Source organism: Emys orbicularis, chromosome 2, assembly GCF_028017835.1.
Source record: "Emys orbicularis isolate rEmyOrb1 chromosome 2, rEmyOrb1.hap1, whole genome shotgun sequence".
Classification (NCBI taxonomy): Eukaryota; Metazoa; Chordata; order Testudines; family Emydidae; genus Emys; species Emys orbicularis.
The window spans coordinates 188,071,078-188,084,847 of NC_088684.1; the positions used below are offsets into that span (position 1 = coordinate 188,071,078).

General features: G+C 39.0%; 1 protein-coding gene across 2 annotated transcripts in view; it reads right to left on the reverse strand.

Moving 5' to 3' along the window:
* Window positions 1-819: 819 nt before the first annotated feature.
* VSTM2A (V-set and transmembrane domain containing 2A) overlaps window positions 820-13,770 on the reverse strand; it is a 30,007-nt gene continuing 17,056 nt past the window's right edge. Inside the window, exon 5 of one of the 2 annotated variants that reach the window (XM_065400029.1) lies at window positions 820-908. In XM_065400029.1, coding sequence (XP_065256101.1) covers window positions 820-908 — 89 coding nt within the window. Of the gene's footprint in view, window positions 909-953; window positions 1,031-13,770 lie in introns of those variants that run through there. The other variant, XM_065400030.1, reaches the window with a different exon arrangement.

Here is a 13,770-nt window from a genome sequence, read left to right on the forward strand (position 1 = left end):
ACTGTAAGCAATTTACAGAATTGAAGTTAGTTTTGCATATACAGGAGTTGCAAAATTAGAGAAAACACATTGAAATATAGAACACACACACACACAAAAAATGTATTTATATTACCACCACACAGTCAATAGGGGTTGGCCTAAGTCAGCAACTGCCACCATTGAACAAGAAACAAACCAAGAGAAAAGAGAGGAAAAGGAAGGGGGTAGAAAAAAAAAGAGAGGAAAAAATTCAAAAAAGTAAAATTAAAAAAAAAACCTCAATAGTGCTTCTTGCTTGTCTTCAGAAACAACGTCCTCTAGTCCTGTTAGTTGCTTTGCAATGTTGGTATTTTTGTTTTGCACTCCCGACCCCCACAAAAAAAATAGGCTTTTCATCAAAGTTTCTGAGGTGTTTTTTGTCAGAGGTGATGCTGAGTCATTTTGTTTTCTTGGATTTTTTGTTGGTTTATTTTTTTTATGTATTTATTTTTGGCCACTGTTTGCCTCATGGCTGCCACAGTTCTTTCAAAGAAGGAAACCAAATATCATCCATAGTGAATTTGTATAATACTGATGACTTGCAAGCCAACCCCTGAGCAGTCAAGGATATGATGCTTCTACTTGCTGAAAGAAAAGGAAACTAGGTCTTGCTGTTACAAAATGTCCTGTTACATCACACCCGTTCTCTTCAAATAAATGATCAGTGATACAGCAAAGAAAATAATATAGATCAAGAAAATGTGGTATCCTCTTCGTATATATATTTATATGTTTAAACAATATATATATATTTGTTTTGTTTTTTGTACTTCCTGAAGGTGCTCCATGTGTAGAGAATTAGAGTACATTGGGTGCAGAGTGGTGGTTGGAGGTTAGGGTCAACTTTGCTGTCCGCTCCGTGGATTTTACAGGCGATTTGCTCTTTGCTTTAAGAAGAGAAAGTGATATTGGAAAAAGTCAGCACTTTTAGATTAAAGCAAAGCACCCTTCACAAAGCCACAAACAAGAAGCAGGACAGAAAGTCCATGGCTTGTAGCTATCCTCGCACCTGCGGAAGAAGTTATAAGATATTCGCTCATCTTGCAGATTTCCAATGCTCCTTATAAGGCTGTTTAAACACATACATTTTATATATTTAATTAGCTCGCCAGCTTGGCTCTGGTGCCCATGAATGTCTTGGCATGCACTGCAAATAACAACACATACAAAGTATTTCAGTCCCAGGGAGGTTCTTTTTTTTTTTTTTTTTGTATGTCTTTTTAAACAATGTAATCCAATTACGATATATAGAGAAAAACAAATCTAAACACCTTCCACCTCAAAGCATTCCTTACAAAATAATTTCTAAAGTTGCTCAGTAATGATGGTATTTGCTTACTAACAAAACAGTCTATTGTTGGCTGCAAAATATTTGCTTGCAAAATAAAAGCAATGCTAAGGAACCTGGCGGAATGGCAGTGCAGTGTAAGGGAAGAAATGTATGCTAAACTGTTTGAAGTATATTTATTTTTGAGTAATCAGATCTTCCAATTTTTTTTTCTCTTCAGAAACCTAAGAGAATGATGTTTAAACTGTGACACTAGCTTTAATGTAAGATCCCTTAGAACTATGCTAATTAAAATTGAAAAGGTAGCATAGCAAGTATTTTTGAGTTCTCGATGTGTGACATGCTGGGTCTTAAAGTGTGAGACCACTGCTGTACATCATAAATAAGTGTTTTCAGAAAGTGCAAAAGGACTTACATTACTTTAGGGGAAAGTTGTAAACTGAATGTGGCCATACTCTTCTTTAAAGTTCTGTTTATAAAGGGTTATTAAATGATTGATTAGATGTTACAAATACGATCAGCATGTGTTTATAGATGTCGGTCAGGTCCTCTGTAGATAGCACTGTCAATGCTTATAAGCAACATGTTGTGGTTTTGAACTCCAATAACTGATTTAACATTGAGGAAAACATCTACTAAGCCTTTATAACCTATTTACATATAGAACTTCAATATCAAGTTTGACCCTGAATTTCCTTACAACAAAAAAAGTGCACATGTGACTTCATAAAGCTATAATATGTATTATTAAAAGACAAAGGAAGTTAATGATATCAAAGATGCTAGGATAAGTGGGTTTTTTGCCCCTTCAGCTTACAGATGTCTGTCCAGTTAAATATCTGTCCTCTTTTGCCTAGAAAATATAGTTTTAGGTAAAGCCAAAAATATTTGCTTTCCTTTCCGTTAGAATGGAGATCAAATTAAATTCCAGGTCCCAATATACTGCCTCCTTTTGCAAATAAAAGAGTGGCTCATAGTACATGGAATTAATATGAGTAACTGGCCGAACTGTAACTTTTATATACAGAAGTTGCCATTACAAGGATTTTTACCCACTGTAAACACACAAGGCTATCTGAACTAACTGAGGTATTGCAAATACCCATATAGGGGTAGAACAAATGAGGACTTTGTAATGATACCCACTGCAGTTTATACATGGGATTTCCAAAAGGGGCTAAGGAAGCTGTGTGCCCAACTCCCATTGAAAGTCAAAGGGAGTTGAGAACATAAGAACGGCCATACTGGGTCAGACCAAAGGTCCATCTAGCCCAGTATCCTGTCTTCCAGCAGTGGCCAATGCCAGGTGCCCCAGAGGGAATGAACAGAACAGGTAATCAAGTGATCCATTCTGTCGCCCATTCCCAGCTTCTGGCAAACAGAGACTAGGAACACCATTCCACCCCATCCTGGTTAATAGCCATTGATGGACCTATCCTCCATGAATTTATCTAGTTCTTTTTTGAACCCTGTTATAGTTTTGGCCTTCACAACATCCTCTGGAAAGGAGTTCCACAGGTTGACTGTGCGTTGTGTGAAAAAATACTTCTTTTTGTTTGTTATAAACCTGCTACCTATTAATTTCATATGGTGCCCCCATGTTCTTGTGTTATGAGAAGGAGTAAATAACACTTCCTATTTACTTTCTCCACACCAATCATGATTTTATAGATCTCTACCATATCCCCGCCTTAGTCGTCTCTATTCCAAGCTGAAAAGTCCAAGTTTTATTAATATCTCCTCATACAGCAGCCGTTTCATACCTGTAATAATTTTTGTTGCCCTTTTCTGAACTTTTTCCAAGTCCAATATAACTTTTTTTGAGGTGGGGCGACAACATCTGCAGCTAATTTAGACCCCATCATTTTATATGTATAGTGGGGATTATGCTTTTCAATGTGCATTACTTTGCATTTATCAACATTGAATTTCATCTGCCATTTTATTGCCCAGTCACTCCATTTTGAGAGATCCTTTTGTAGCTTTTTGCAGTCTGCCTGGGACTTAACTATCTTGAGTGGTTTTGTATCATCTGCAAATTTTGCCACCTCACTGTTTACCCCTTTTTCCAGACCATTTATGAATATGTTGAATAGGACTGGGCCCAGTACAGACCCCTGAGGGACACCACTATTTCTCTCTCTCCATTCTGAAAACTGACCATTTATTCCTACTTCTTTGTTTCCTATCTTTTAACCAGTTACTAATCTATGAGAGAACCTTCCCTCTTATCCCATGACTGCTTACTTTGCTTAAGAGATGGTAGCCTAATTTCTTTATTGCCATTTGAATGTCTCATGTACAGTAGAATATAATATTATATGGTATTAAGGACCTGATTCTGCACATGAGTAAATTTGCTCACAGGACTGCAGTGGATCTACTCGCTATGGATAATTGCTCAAATCCACAACTGTTTACAAATTGGACTCAAAGGCCACTGCAACTCAGTTTTATTTGTTGCTTGTAGTATCTTGTGTACATCATTTCTTTTTATCATGGAATGTAGCCTTTCTTTATATACTTTACATTATTTTAAATCAAGCTTATGGTTCATCATATTTTCATGAGATTTTCCTCTTTTCCTTAGTTAAAGGAGGACTTTTTTCTACAGTCAGACTAGCTCCTGTTATTTTTATATTTGCAAGCATTTTTACTATCATTTTGTGATCTTTGTCTCATCCATATAATCCTATTTGAATTGATCTTTAAAAAGTCATAGAATCACACCTTCTCTGCATGAAATCTACCACACAGTTTAAGGACAAATGTTCACAAATCCCATGTGGATATTTTTTAAAAGGGCCTATTTTGAACAATTATTTAATGATGACATAACTTGACAGTTTGAAAACCATAACATGATGTTGAAGGAAACTACTACCATACAAAATGAAACTGACCTAAGTGTTTCAATTTTTGAAAAGGCAAAACTGCAATATTTGCGACCAATCTTTTCTTTTCAGCCACCATTTTTGTAGACTCAGAACTGATGATGCACTGCATAATCAAGATGGCATCCTTTTCTCTCAACCATTGCATAAATGTATCCTCCAGATTATATCATTTCCAGCACACAAATTGCAGGTTCTTCTGCCTGTGGTGGGGTGGTTTTGTTTGTTTTTTCAAAGATTTTAGATCAGGTTTTATACAGCATGTGCACGTTAAAGCTTTAGTGAGCTTATTGGGAACAATCCCAACATTAAAATATTTCAAATTTCTTAATGAAAAGAGGCTGTTAGGAATATCTGAGATTACTTTAGTTATGTAACATGGTCATCATGGGCCTGCATCAGAATCCTTAAGCCATCTCAGGGTTTGACCCTGTAGCATCCCAATGCAATATTTGAGTCTTACTTGTTCTAAGTAGTTTTATTTCTTTTCAAAATGCTCATCCAATCATGACAGCCACATTTCTAGTAATATTTCCTATCAAATAAAATTGATTTCTAAGCTACAATGAATACGAGTGAGTATGAATGGTGGTGAAGATTAAATGCACTTTTATCTTTTCAAAGATCCCTTTGAAATACAGTAGGAGTCTAAATGTAGTCAGATTTTTCACTGAAGCACTGAATAAGTTTCTTCATTCTCATATTGGCTCAAACAGTTCTCTTCCCTATTTGGGGGTAGTGGGAAGCATATACAAAGTACAGAACACATCAAAGCAATAAAACAAAAAGCAACTGTTTAAGTTTCTATCCTGTTTCTTTTGAAGTCACTGATGGAAGCTATTTTTTATTGCTCTCAATTTCTTCTTTGTATGATATGATAAAGCACTATGTAACAGAAATTGACTGTGGTGCAAATTTCAAATCCAGATCTCGATTTCCCAAAAGGTCAGAGGCAGGTTAAATCTGGCCTTTTGGTTCAACACTTCATATAGACTAAAGCCAGATACAAACTTCATATCTGGATCCAGATCCAAATGTTTCCAAAGTTCAGGATGTTCAGATCCAGGGCTTTGGTTCAGATGGACTTCTAGTGTACGTGTCTGGCCAGAGCATGAGGAGCACCACTGGAACTGTGAGCACAGCAATGCTAGTTACAAACTGTTTATCTGGCTGTGGATTTCCAAAGTTTATCACTCATATGCCTGCCATTTCTAAAAGCTTTTTTCTATAATTAACAATTAACAGCTAAAAGAGATTTTATTGCACAACACAAGCGCTGTGCAAAGCTTGAGTATGATTGTCAGGATCCAGGATAGTGGTCTGCAGAAAGAAAGGGCATGTGTGTGCACTATTGCTATATTACTAAAGAAATGCTACTTAATATTTATACCAGAGATTCTCAAACTGTGGTCCTTGAACCACTGGTGCAGAGCATTTGCTGGTAGTGAGAGGAGAGCTGGCTGGTTGTGCTGGGTCTTCTTTTTGTTCCAGCTGCTAAAGTGCATTGAAAGAAGTGAAACATACATTAAATATTTTCCTAACATTACTTTTCCATGTAGCCAAATATTCTATTTGCCACACAGACATGAGCGTGAATGGGAGGAGAGGGTTCCATGGGAAACTCTTAAAATGTGGCACACACTATGAAATCTTTGAGAATCCCTTTGATACAAATATGTGGTTTTATTTAAATGCCGGTATGGTGGCAGGGTGTTGAACAGTGTTCCACACACTTATGAAAAATAAAAATTAATAAATGTTGGCCTTAGTGTTGAAAATAGTAAACCCATCTTTAAAACTAACACGGACAGATAAAACCTAAATGTGTGCATATATACTAGTGAATGTTAAGGCTTTATTCTGTAATTACCATTATTGTTAGACTGTTAACATTTAAAATGTTACTTTTCAGCAGAAGGGATGATTTCAAAAGTATAACTACAGAATACAATTGGTCAAAAAGGTCAATTGGTCATGTGACTCATGCTAGGCTGACAGTCCTGATAATGAGTAGAGTCTCCAGCTTCCATTTGGTTATTGACCAGATAAAATTTTACAGACAAAATCAAATTTAAAAAAAATCTGTTTCTTATCAATTGTTTTTGTTTTCCCTTAAGGTTGAAAATACCAGTTATGTAAAATTTGCAACTGTTTTAGCTCCTCCTAGTTGCAGACATATTTGCTCAAAGTCCCGAAAGTGCTTACCTAGCTGAGGTGTAAGGCAGTCTGCTTCTAGGAGCATGGAACTTCAACAAATTTAGTTAGGCACACCCTTAGGAACAGCTAGCCGCTGCAGAATGCTTGGGTATCTGAGTGCCTTTCATCCGCCCAGCTCTTATTACCTTGCAGATATACTCAATTCTAATGGTCAGATCCTCTTAGTACTTTACTCACAATGAATAGTATCCTACTCCACAGACAGTCCCACTGAATGCAGACTGGTTAAGAATGTGGCCTTCAGGATTTGGAATGTCAGACTAAGTCTCAGATTAATGAGCAAAGTGCAGGTTTGGTGCTCAGAGATCAGGACTAGTACAATTAAACACAAACTTTTCAGTTCATCGTGTGGTCTCAATACAGATCACGTGGCTTTCAATACCACATGTGTATATACATTTATAAAGGTTTTTTTAACTACACTGAATGTCTTGTATTCTTCTGATCATCTAAGTCAGTGTTTCCCAAACTTGGGACGCCGCTTGTGTAGGGAAAGCCTCTGTTGGGCCGGGCTGGTTTGTTTACCTGCCGTGTCCACAGGTCCGGCCGATCACGGCTCCCACTGGCTGTGATTCGCTGCTCCAGGCCAATGGGAGCTGCTGGAAGTGGCGCGGGCTGAGGGACGTACTGGCCGCCGCTTCCAGCAGCCCCCATTGGCCTGGAGCAGCGAACCGCAGCCACTGGGAGCCGCGATCAGCCGGACCTGTGGACGCAGCAGGTAAACAAACCAGCCCGGCCCGCCAGGGGCTTTCCCTACACAAGCGGCATCCCAAGTTTGGGAAACACTGATCTAAATCATAAATAGAATTGTGTGAAAATTTGGCTGTTTTGCATTGCAAAAATTTGTGCTGGCATTTTCTTCAGTTCACAGTTTTCCGACTTGGATCCTCCTTCACGCCTTTCAATTTTTCTTTGAGATTTGAGTTTCATATAACCAAAGTCTAAAAGCCAAATCCAGTCAAAATTCTGCATGATTTCCATGTAAAATCAATCCAGGATAATTTAATATTTGCCCTAAATTCATTCAAACTATTTATGAATCTTAAACCAGGTGTATTGAAAGATTGTATGAGTTTTGTGTTTGTAAAGTCTGTTCAAACCAAGAAGGGTCATTTAATTTCAGCTTTGATTGTGTATTATTTCACGCAGTCCTGAAATGAATAAATTCCTTCTCTGTTCTCATTCTATCCATCATTGTCCTTGTTCAACTGTGGAAATCTCAACCCTCCCTATGTTTTTTCTGTACAGTAAAAATTTTTGAGATATAACATTTTTTTTCCATCCTGAATCAGGCCAAAAAGTGAAAAATCCCAATGTTTTCAATGAACCAGTCCAAAACTGGCAAGGAGAAACTTATGTAAGGGGTAATGATGAAAGGGAGCTAGGACTGATTGTGGCTAGAAAATAAGGCAGCCATGGATAATCTGCTCTGGTTGCAAATAAGACTAGTGCAATGTTGAGTTATATATACAAGACATAAAGTTAGTCAACCTCAGTGTGGCACTGCCATGACCGCACATGGAATATTACTTTCAGTTCTGTGAACATTAAAAGGACATCAGAGAAGACCAACAAAATTAACCAAAGGCTTGGAAGGATTGCAGCCTTGGTATTATTTTGGGGTTCTCCCTTGCCCTTAGCTCATGCATGCGGGCCACATCCAATCATGCTGCATCCTCCTCCACAACATCCTACAGATGCATCCTTTTCTTTCTACCTCTTCAAGCAAAGCTCTTGTTCATCATTCATTATTTCCCTTCTTGACTATTGCAGTATCCTCCTAACTGGGCTTCCAGTCACACACTTCTCCCTGCCCCTTCCAGTCCCTGCTTCCAGTCCATACAAAATACTGCTGTTCAAACAATCTTTCTTGTAGATCAGTTTGACTGTGTCATCCCACAGGCTCTGGCTGTGGAATAATCTTGTAAGTGGAAGAAGCTTCATCACTTGGGACTTGTCAGATTAGACTGGACAAAACCCCAGAAAATATGCTGGGTGCAATCAGGTATTTGCAGGAAGATGGGCTGGACAATCTAATTGGCTGTTCCATGTCTAACATATATTATTTTATAATTCACTGTATCCATTCAGTTTTGAACCGCCAAATCACTGTTTGCACTGTTTTATTTTAAAATGTATATTGTTTTATACTATATTACTAAACTATATATGACTAGGCAAGGTTTTTGCCATTAGCATGATCAGGTGATCTTGACATGAAATGATATAATGAAAGTACATTTACCCCATGATATGTGGCATTCATGTGTGTTGCTGCTAATGATGTGAACTCACTAGGTTCAGCACTCTGTTCAGATACTTATGAGAAGCTTATCTAAGCTTTTTTTGGTCTGGAAATGAGGCCAGAAGTCTTGCAAGGACAGATTTTTTTCCCATGAGAATACTACTACTTTGCATTTCTATAGTGCCTTCCATTTGAGAATCTCAAATCAAATATAAAAACATCAAAGACCCCTAGCAATCCTGTGAGAAAGGTAAGTAGTAGTGTCCCCACTGTACAAATTGGTACACTGAGACACAGAGAGATTACCAGTGATTTGCCTGAGTTTGTGGAAGAGCAAGGATTAATGGTCAAGTCAGTATTAGAGACGAAGTGTCCTGTCCTCAAGCCCTGTACTCTAACCACAAGAATATTTTTCTCTCCCGGATACTTATAGGCTTTAGCTGTCTTAGGAACTATTGTGAGGCTAAGAGCTCGTCTACATGAACATTTAGTTTGCTGCAAGCTGGGGTGTGAATCTTACCCCTCACAAGCCTGCTGCACACTAATTGTCTGTGTGGACCCTTCTACCATGTACTAACAGTTCCTTAGTATGGTCTGACCTGCCCTAATTTGAAAGGGAATAGATAAAAATGCACTAAAGAACTGTTAGTGTGTGGCAGCAAGCTCCACACAGACCATAAGTGTGCAGCAGGCTAGTACGGGGTAGATTCACACCCCAGCTTGCCATAAACTAAATGTTTGTGTAGACAAGACCTAGGTGTTGATGCATTAAAAAAAAGAGAAACTCGAAGTTTTCAGAGCTCAGAAAAGGTACTGGGTTGAGCTCATTCCAAGTTTTGAGCAAAGGACCTATTCAATTCTTGTATAATCTACTAGTCACCATTTTACTTCAACATGGATGGTCCAAGCTATATATTTAGTTTGTTGTCACTCTTTATTTTATCCTTCTATTCTTGTGTGGATCTTACAGCTTTCTTGACCCACTTCAGACTAACCAGAGTATGAGGTTGTGTATATCAGTAGTTCTCAGTTATGAGTAGACATGCTTGTACTTCAGCCTTTTATGACCCATATCTGACTTCCCTTCCCTAATTTAGGGCCTGATTGTGTAATGTTTTCCTCACACTGAATATCCTTCACTCATATGACTATTCCTATTGATTTCAACAGTCTACTTGCATGGGTAAATATTTCTCAGGGAAAGGGTTGAGATATAAGGGACCTTTGTGTAGTGGCCTCTGAAATGTCGCTGCTGGTTATTCAAACTGGATTCTGGAACAGCCCAAGATCCAGTGTTGGTAAGAATAGGCAAGGCAGGTTGCAGGCTCTGGTAGTCCAGCTAAAATCCTAACAGTAAATTGGTAGGACTAATATTTGGTCCTAATATTTGGGAAACATGGGCAGCATATTCTGTGAATATTCTTATTTGATTCCTTGTGCGCTGAATAGTGTTCTTCTTTGCTTCCACACTGGAAACAGTGGTCTTAAAATATCTTCGACATTTTTTTAAAAGCATGATAGAAAAAGGAATAAACCAGTGCTTTAATGCTGCTTGCTTACCAACGACCTAGAATTTGTTTGAACTGACGTTTTTAGTTGTTGAGAGCTGTACGGCTGATCAGCTTCCCAAACTTTATCTTAACTAAGCATGGCTGTCACACCTTCTTATACCTTAAGCCCAAACCAAAATAACAATACAGCTTCTGGCTGGTTAATAGACCTTCAAATTATCCACAAAAATGTGAGTCACATTTCAAAACTTAATTGCACCAGTCTCCTTCTCCTACATACCACTCATCCATGCCTCAAAAAAAAAAAAAAAACCAACAACCTAACTAGGCTTGGCCCTAATACTATCTCACAAGCGTTCAGAAGCACTTCCATAAAAAGAACATCTGCAAAAATAAGCTTGTGTGCGTCACAGACACTGAAGAATTATTGCTCACTATAGAGAAATAGCTCTGTGCTCGGTAGACAAGCCACAGATCACCTTTTGCCCCCAGCTGGCAATGTTCAGCCTCATCTTTTAGATGTGGTTGGCCTGATTGTCCCCTCATTTGCACTGGTGTAAATTGGAAGTAACTCCATGAAAATCCATTAGGTCATATTGGTGTCAAAATGGAGTGATGGGAGAATCAGGCCTAGAGAGTTTCTCTCAGTGTTTTAATTCCATCCTCCCACGGATTCTAAATCACTGAGCTTCTCTACCATTCCCTTTAAATCTAATTTTTACTTTCCCCCCAGGGTGATGGAGGTTGCGGTGGTTAGAACCGTGGGTTGTCCTTTGCCAGTATTCTGTGGTAGACACCTAGCGCATAGCATGGTCACCCACAGATATTTTTGTATATGTTTCAAGAAATAAATAAATGTGTGAGTTGTTATTTCAGCAGATGGAAATTCAGGCAGGTACAGTACTATAATATTTAAGGCCTGGTATAAATCAAAATTGCTCCATTGAAGCCAATGGGCCTACATCAGCTGAGAATCAGACCCTTAATGATTTAGTGACAACCTACTGCTTTTTCCTCAGTTCTTAATTTTTGCCCCCGCTCCAACAAATCTTATCATTTTAACATTTTGTTCAGTGGCACAGGAGGAATTGGAGGAATGGGAATACAGCAGATCTATTGTGGTGTTCAGCCGTGTATTTTGTTTTTCATTGTGTCAGTGGGCACTGCTCTTCTGCAGGCATTAGTTCGCTGGACAGTTTCTCCAGGGACACTGTGCGTGGAAGCAACAATAACAGTCAAGGTAATAGCAACAGTAGCAACAGAAGAAACAACAGCAACAAAATGGTTTTCTAACTGTGTTTTAGTCACTGTTGCAGAGCATGTAGAGTCTGTATGAGTAGTATCTAAAATACAGGCTGTGGCCATTATCTTTCAATTTTATGTTTTAACTCTTTTCATTATGTTAGACAGCTTTGTTCCAGACAAGTAGCATTTGCCGGTAGGTAAGGGTCAAACTTCAATGATCTCTCTCTCTCTCTCTCTCTCTCTCTGTGTGTGTAGCAAATTGCAATAACAAAGTGTGTCAGAGGCACTTTGTGAATGAAATGGTCAAATGAAAAGGGGAAAAACCCCAACACTCTGTGCATGGTGCAGAGAGAGATCATCGTATCTTCTTCAAATGACATCCAACTTTCTAAACAACCAACCAGGATTAATAATTTTTATTATAGCTACTACTCACACCCAGAGAAGGGTATCTGATGTTAGCATTGCTGTGCCTTATGAATGATTTAGTCCAATGAAAAATCTCAGAGACTGACTAATTACTAAGGGTATGTCTACACCCAGCCGCTAGTTCGGCGGCTGGGAATCGAAGTTCCGGGTTCGATTTATCGCGTCTGGTCTGGAAGCGATATATCGATCCCGGAAGCGCTCGCCGTCGACTGCGGTACTCCAGCTCGGCGAGAGGAGTACCGCGGAGTCGACGGGGAGCCTGCCTGCCGCGTGTGGACCGCGTCTGAACCACGGTACGTTCGAACTAAGGTATGTCGACTTCAGCTACGTTATTCACGTAGCTGAAGTTGCGTACCTTAGTTCGAAGTTGGGGGTTACTGTAGACCAGGCCTAAGTGTGCAGTGTTTTAGACCAGACCAGGGCTAAGCTTTCAGAGTGAATTGCCTAGGAAAGATTCCATCTAGGGGGAAAAAAATAAACTCTGACGTAATTCCAAATAGCTATGTTCTTTTTTCTTTCTTTCTCATCTTTCAGTTCCCAGCCAGCTTGTTATGCCTCTCCACCTGATATGAACTGGTAAAAGCCAGGACTCTCCACTCTCACCCCATGCCCCTGTGTAACATTAAAATACATTTACAGGGGCTTACTTCTCTGTTCGTATAAGCAGATGCAGCTCTGTTGACTTCAGTAGTGTTTTATCCATTTAAGCCAGCAGAGAATTTGGCCCTTTTTTTTTTTAATGTTGTAACCTTTGTAAAGGGAGTGGGGTTTTCCATCAAAGAAAGGAAGTTTCCTGTTTCATATCCAAAACCAGGCAAAAATGCCTTCCACATTGCTGTGTATTTGTCAGGTAATGGTTTCTTAAGAAAGGAAACCCCATCCATTATTCTAAGGGTGTCCTATCACATGCACTGCCATTTCCAATGTCCTGGTACAAGACACCAGATTGAGCAGTGATGAAAAGTAATTTGGATGAACAGACAAACAAAACTGCATGGCCTATGTGTATTCTTCCCAGTGGTTAATTAGCAGTTGTACCAGACATGTGGAACTGAATTATTTGCTCTATGCTCCCTCTACTAAAGAGATTCCTCAGAGGCTCCCCCAGGAAATTTATCATTTTTGGCTCTGGAGGTGAGGTAAGCCATAGAGGTTAAAGCATTTTTTTAAATGACTAAAAAATAAGTGATACACTTAAGAACGTACACGACAATATCTATAGCTAGTTAGGTAGATGGATCACTAAATGTGGTATGTACGTATATAGGATAGATCTAAATATAGGTGTGTGTTGGTAAATATTATTGTTGTCACAGAAAGGGTGAGATGAATTTCTGAGCATGGGAAGGTATTTCAAAATGAACATTTCCATTTTCAGCTCTACTATGGCCCCACCATACTGAACTGGGTTTAGGGGAGGCAACTACCCAGTGCTGAGCCCACAGAACAACGCAACTGATATTACTTTCCATGCTTGCCTCAGAAAAGTAATCCTCTTATAGGGCTCAACCCTGTAAGGTGCTGAGCACTTTGGCCCACATCCGGCAATGTACTTAAGCATGTGCTCAACTCTAAAGCATGTGAATACTCTCATTGACTACAGTGGGACTACACAGGTGCTTAAAGTTACACATGTGCTTAATGGGATCAGGTCACAGAGCTCACCACCTGTCAGGACTGAGCCCTGAAATTACTAGAACATTTAGAAAATCACCAAATACAGAGAAATGAAGTTGTTGTTGTGTACATTCTTCTCAGGTATCAAACCAGTTATCTCTATTGGGAACGTGAGGGGTGGTGAGATTTTTGTTTTATAATATTTTCTTACTGACTGGCAGTTGTATGGAAGGCTGGGGGCAGTTGCTACTGTTTTAATATATTTATGTATTTTAATAGGCATCAGGAGATGAATTCCTGGCC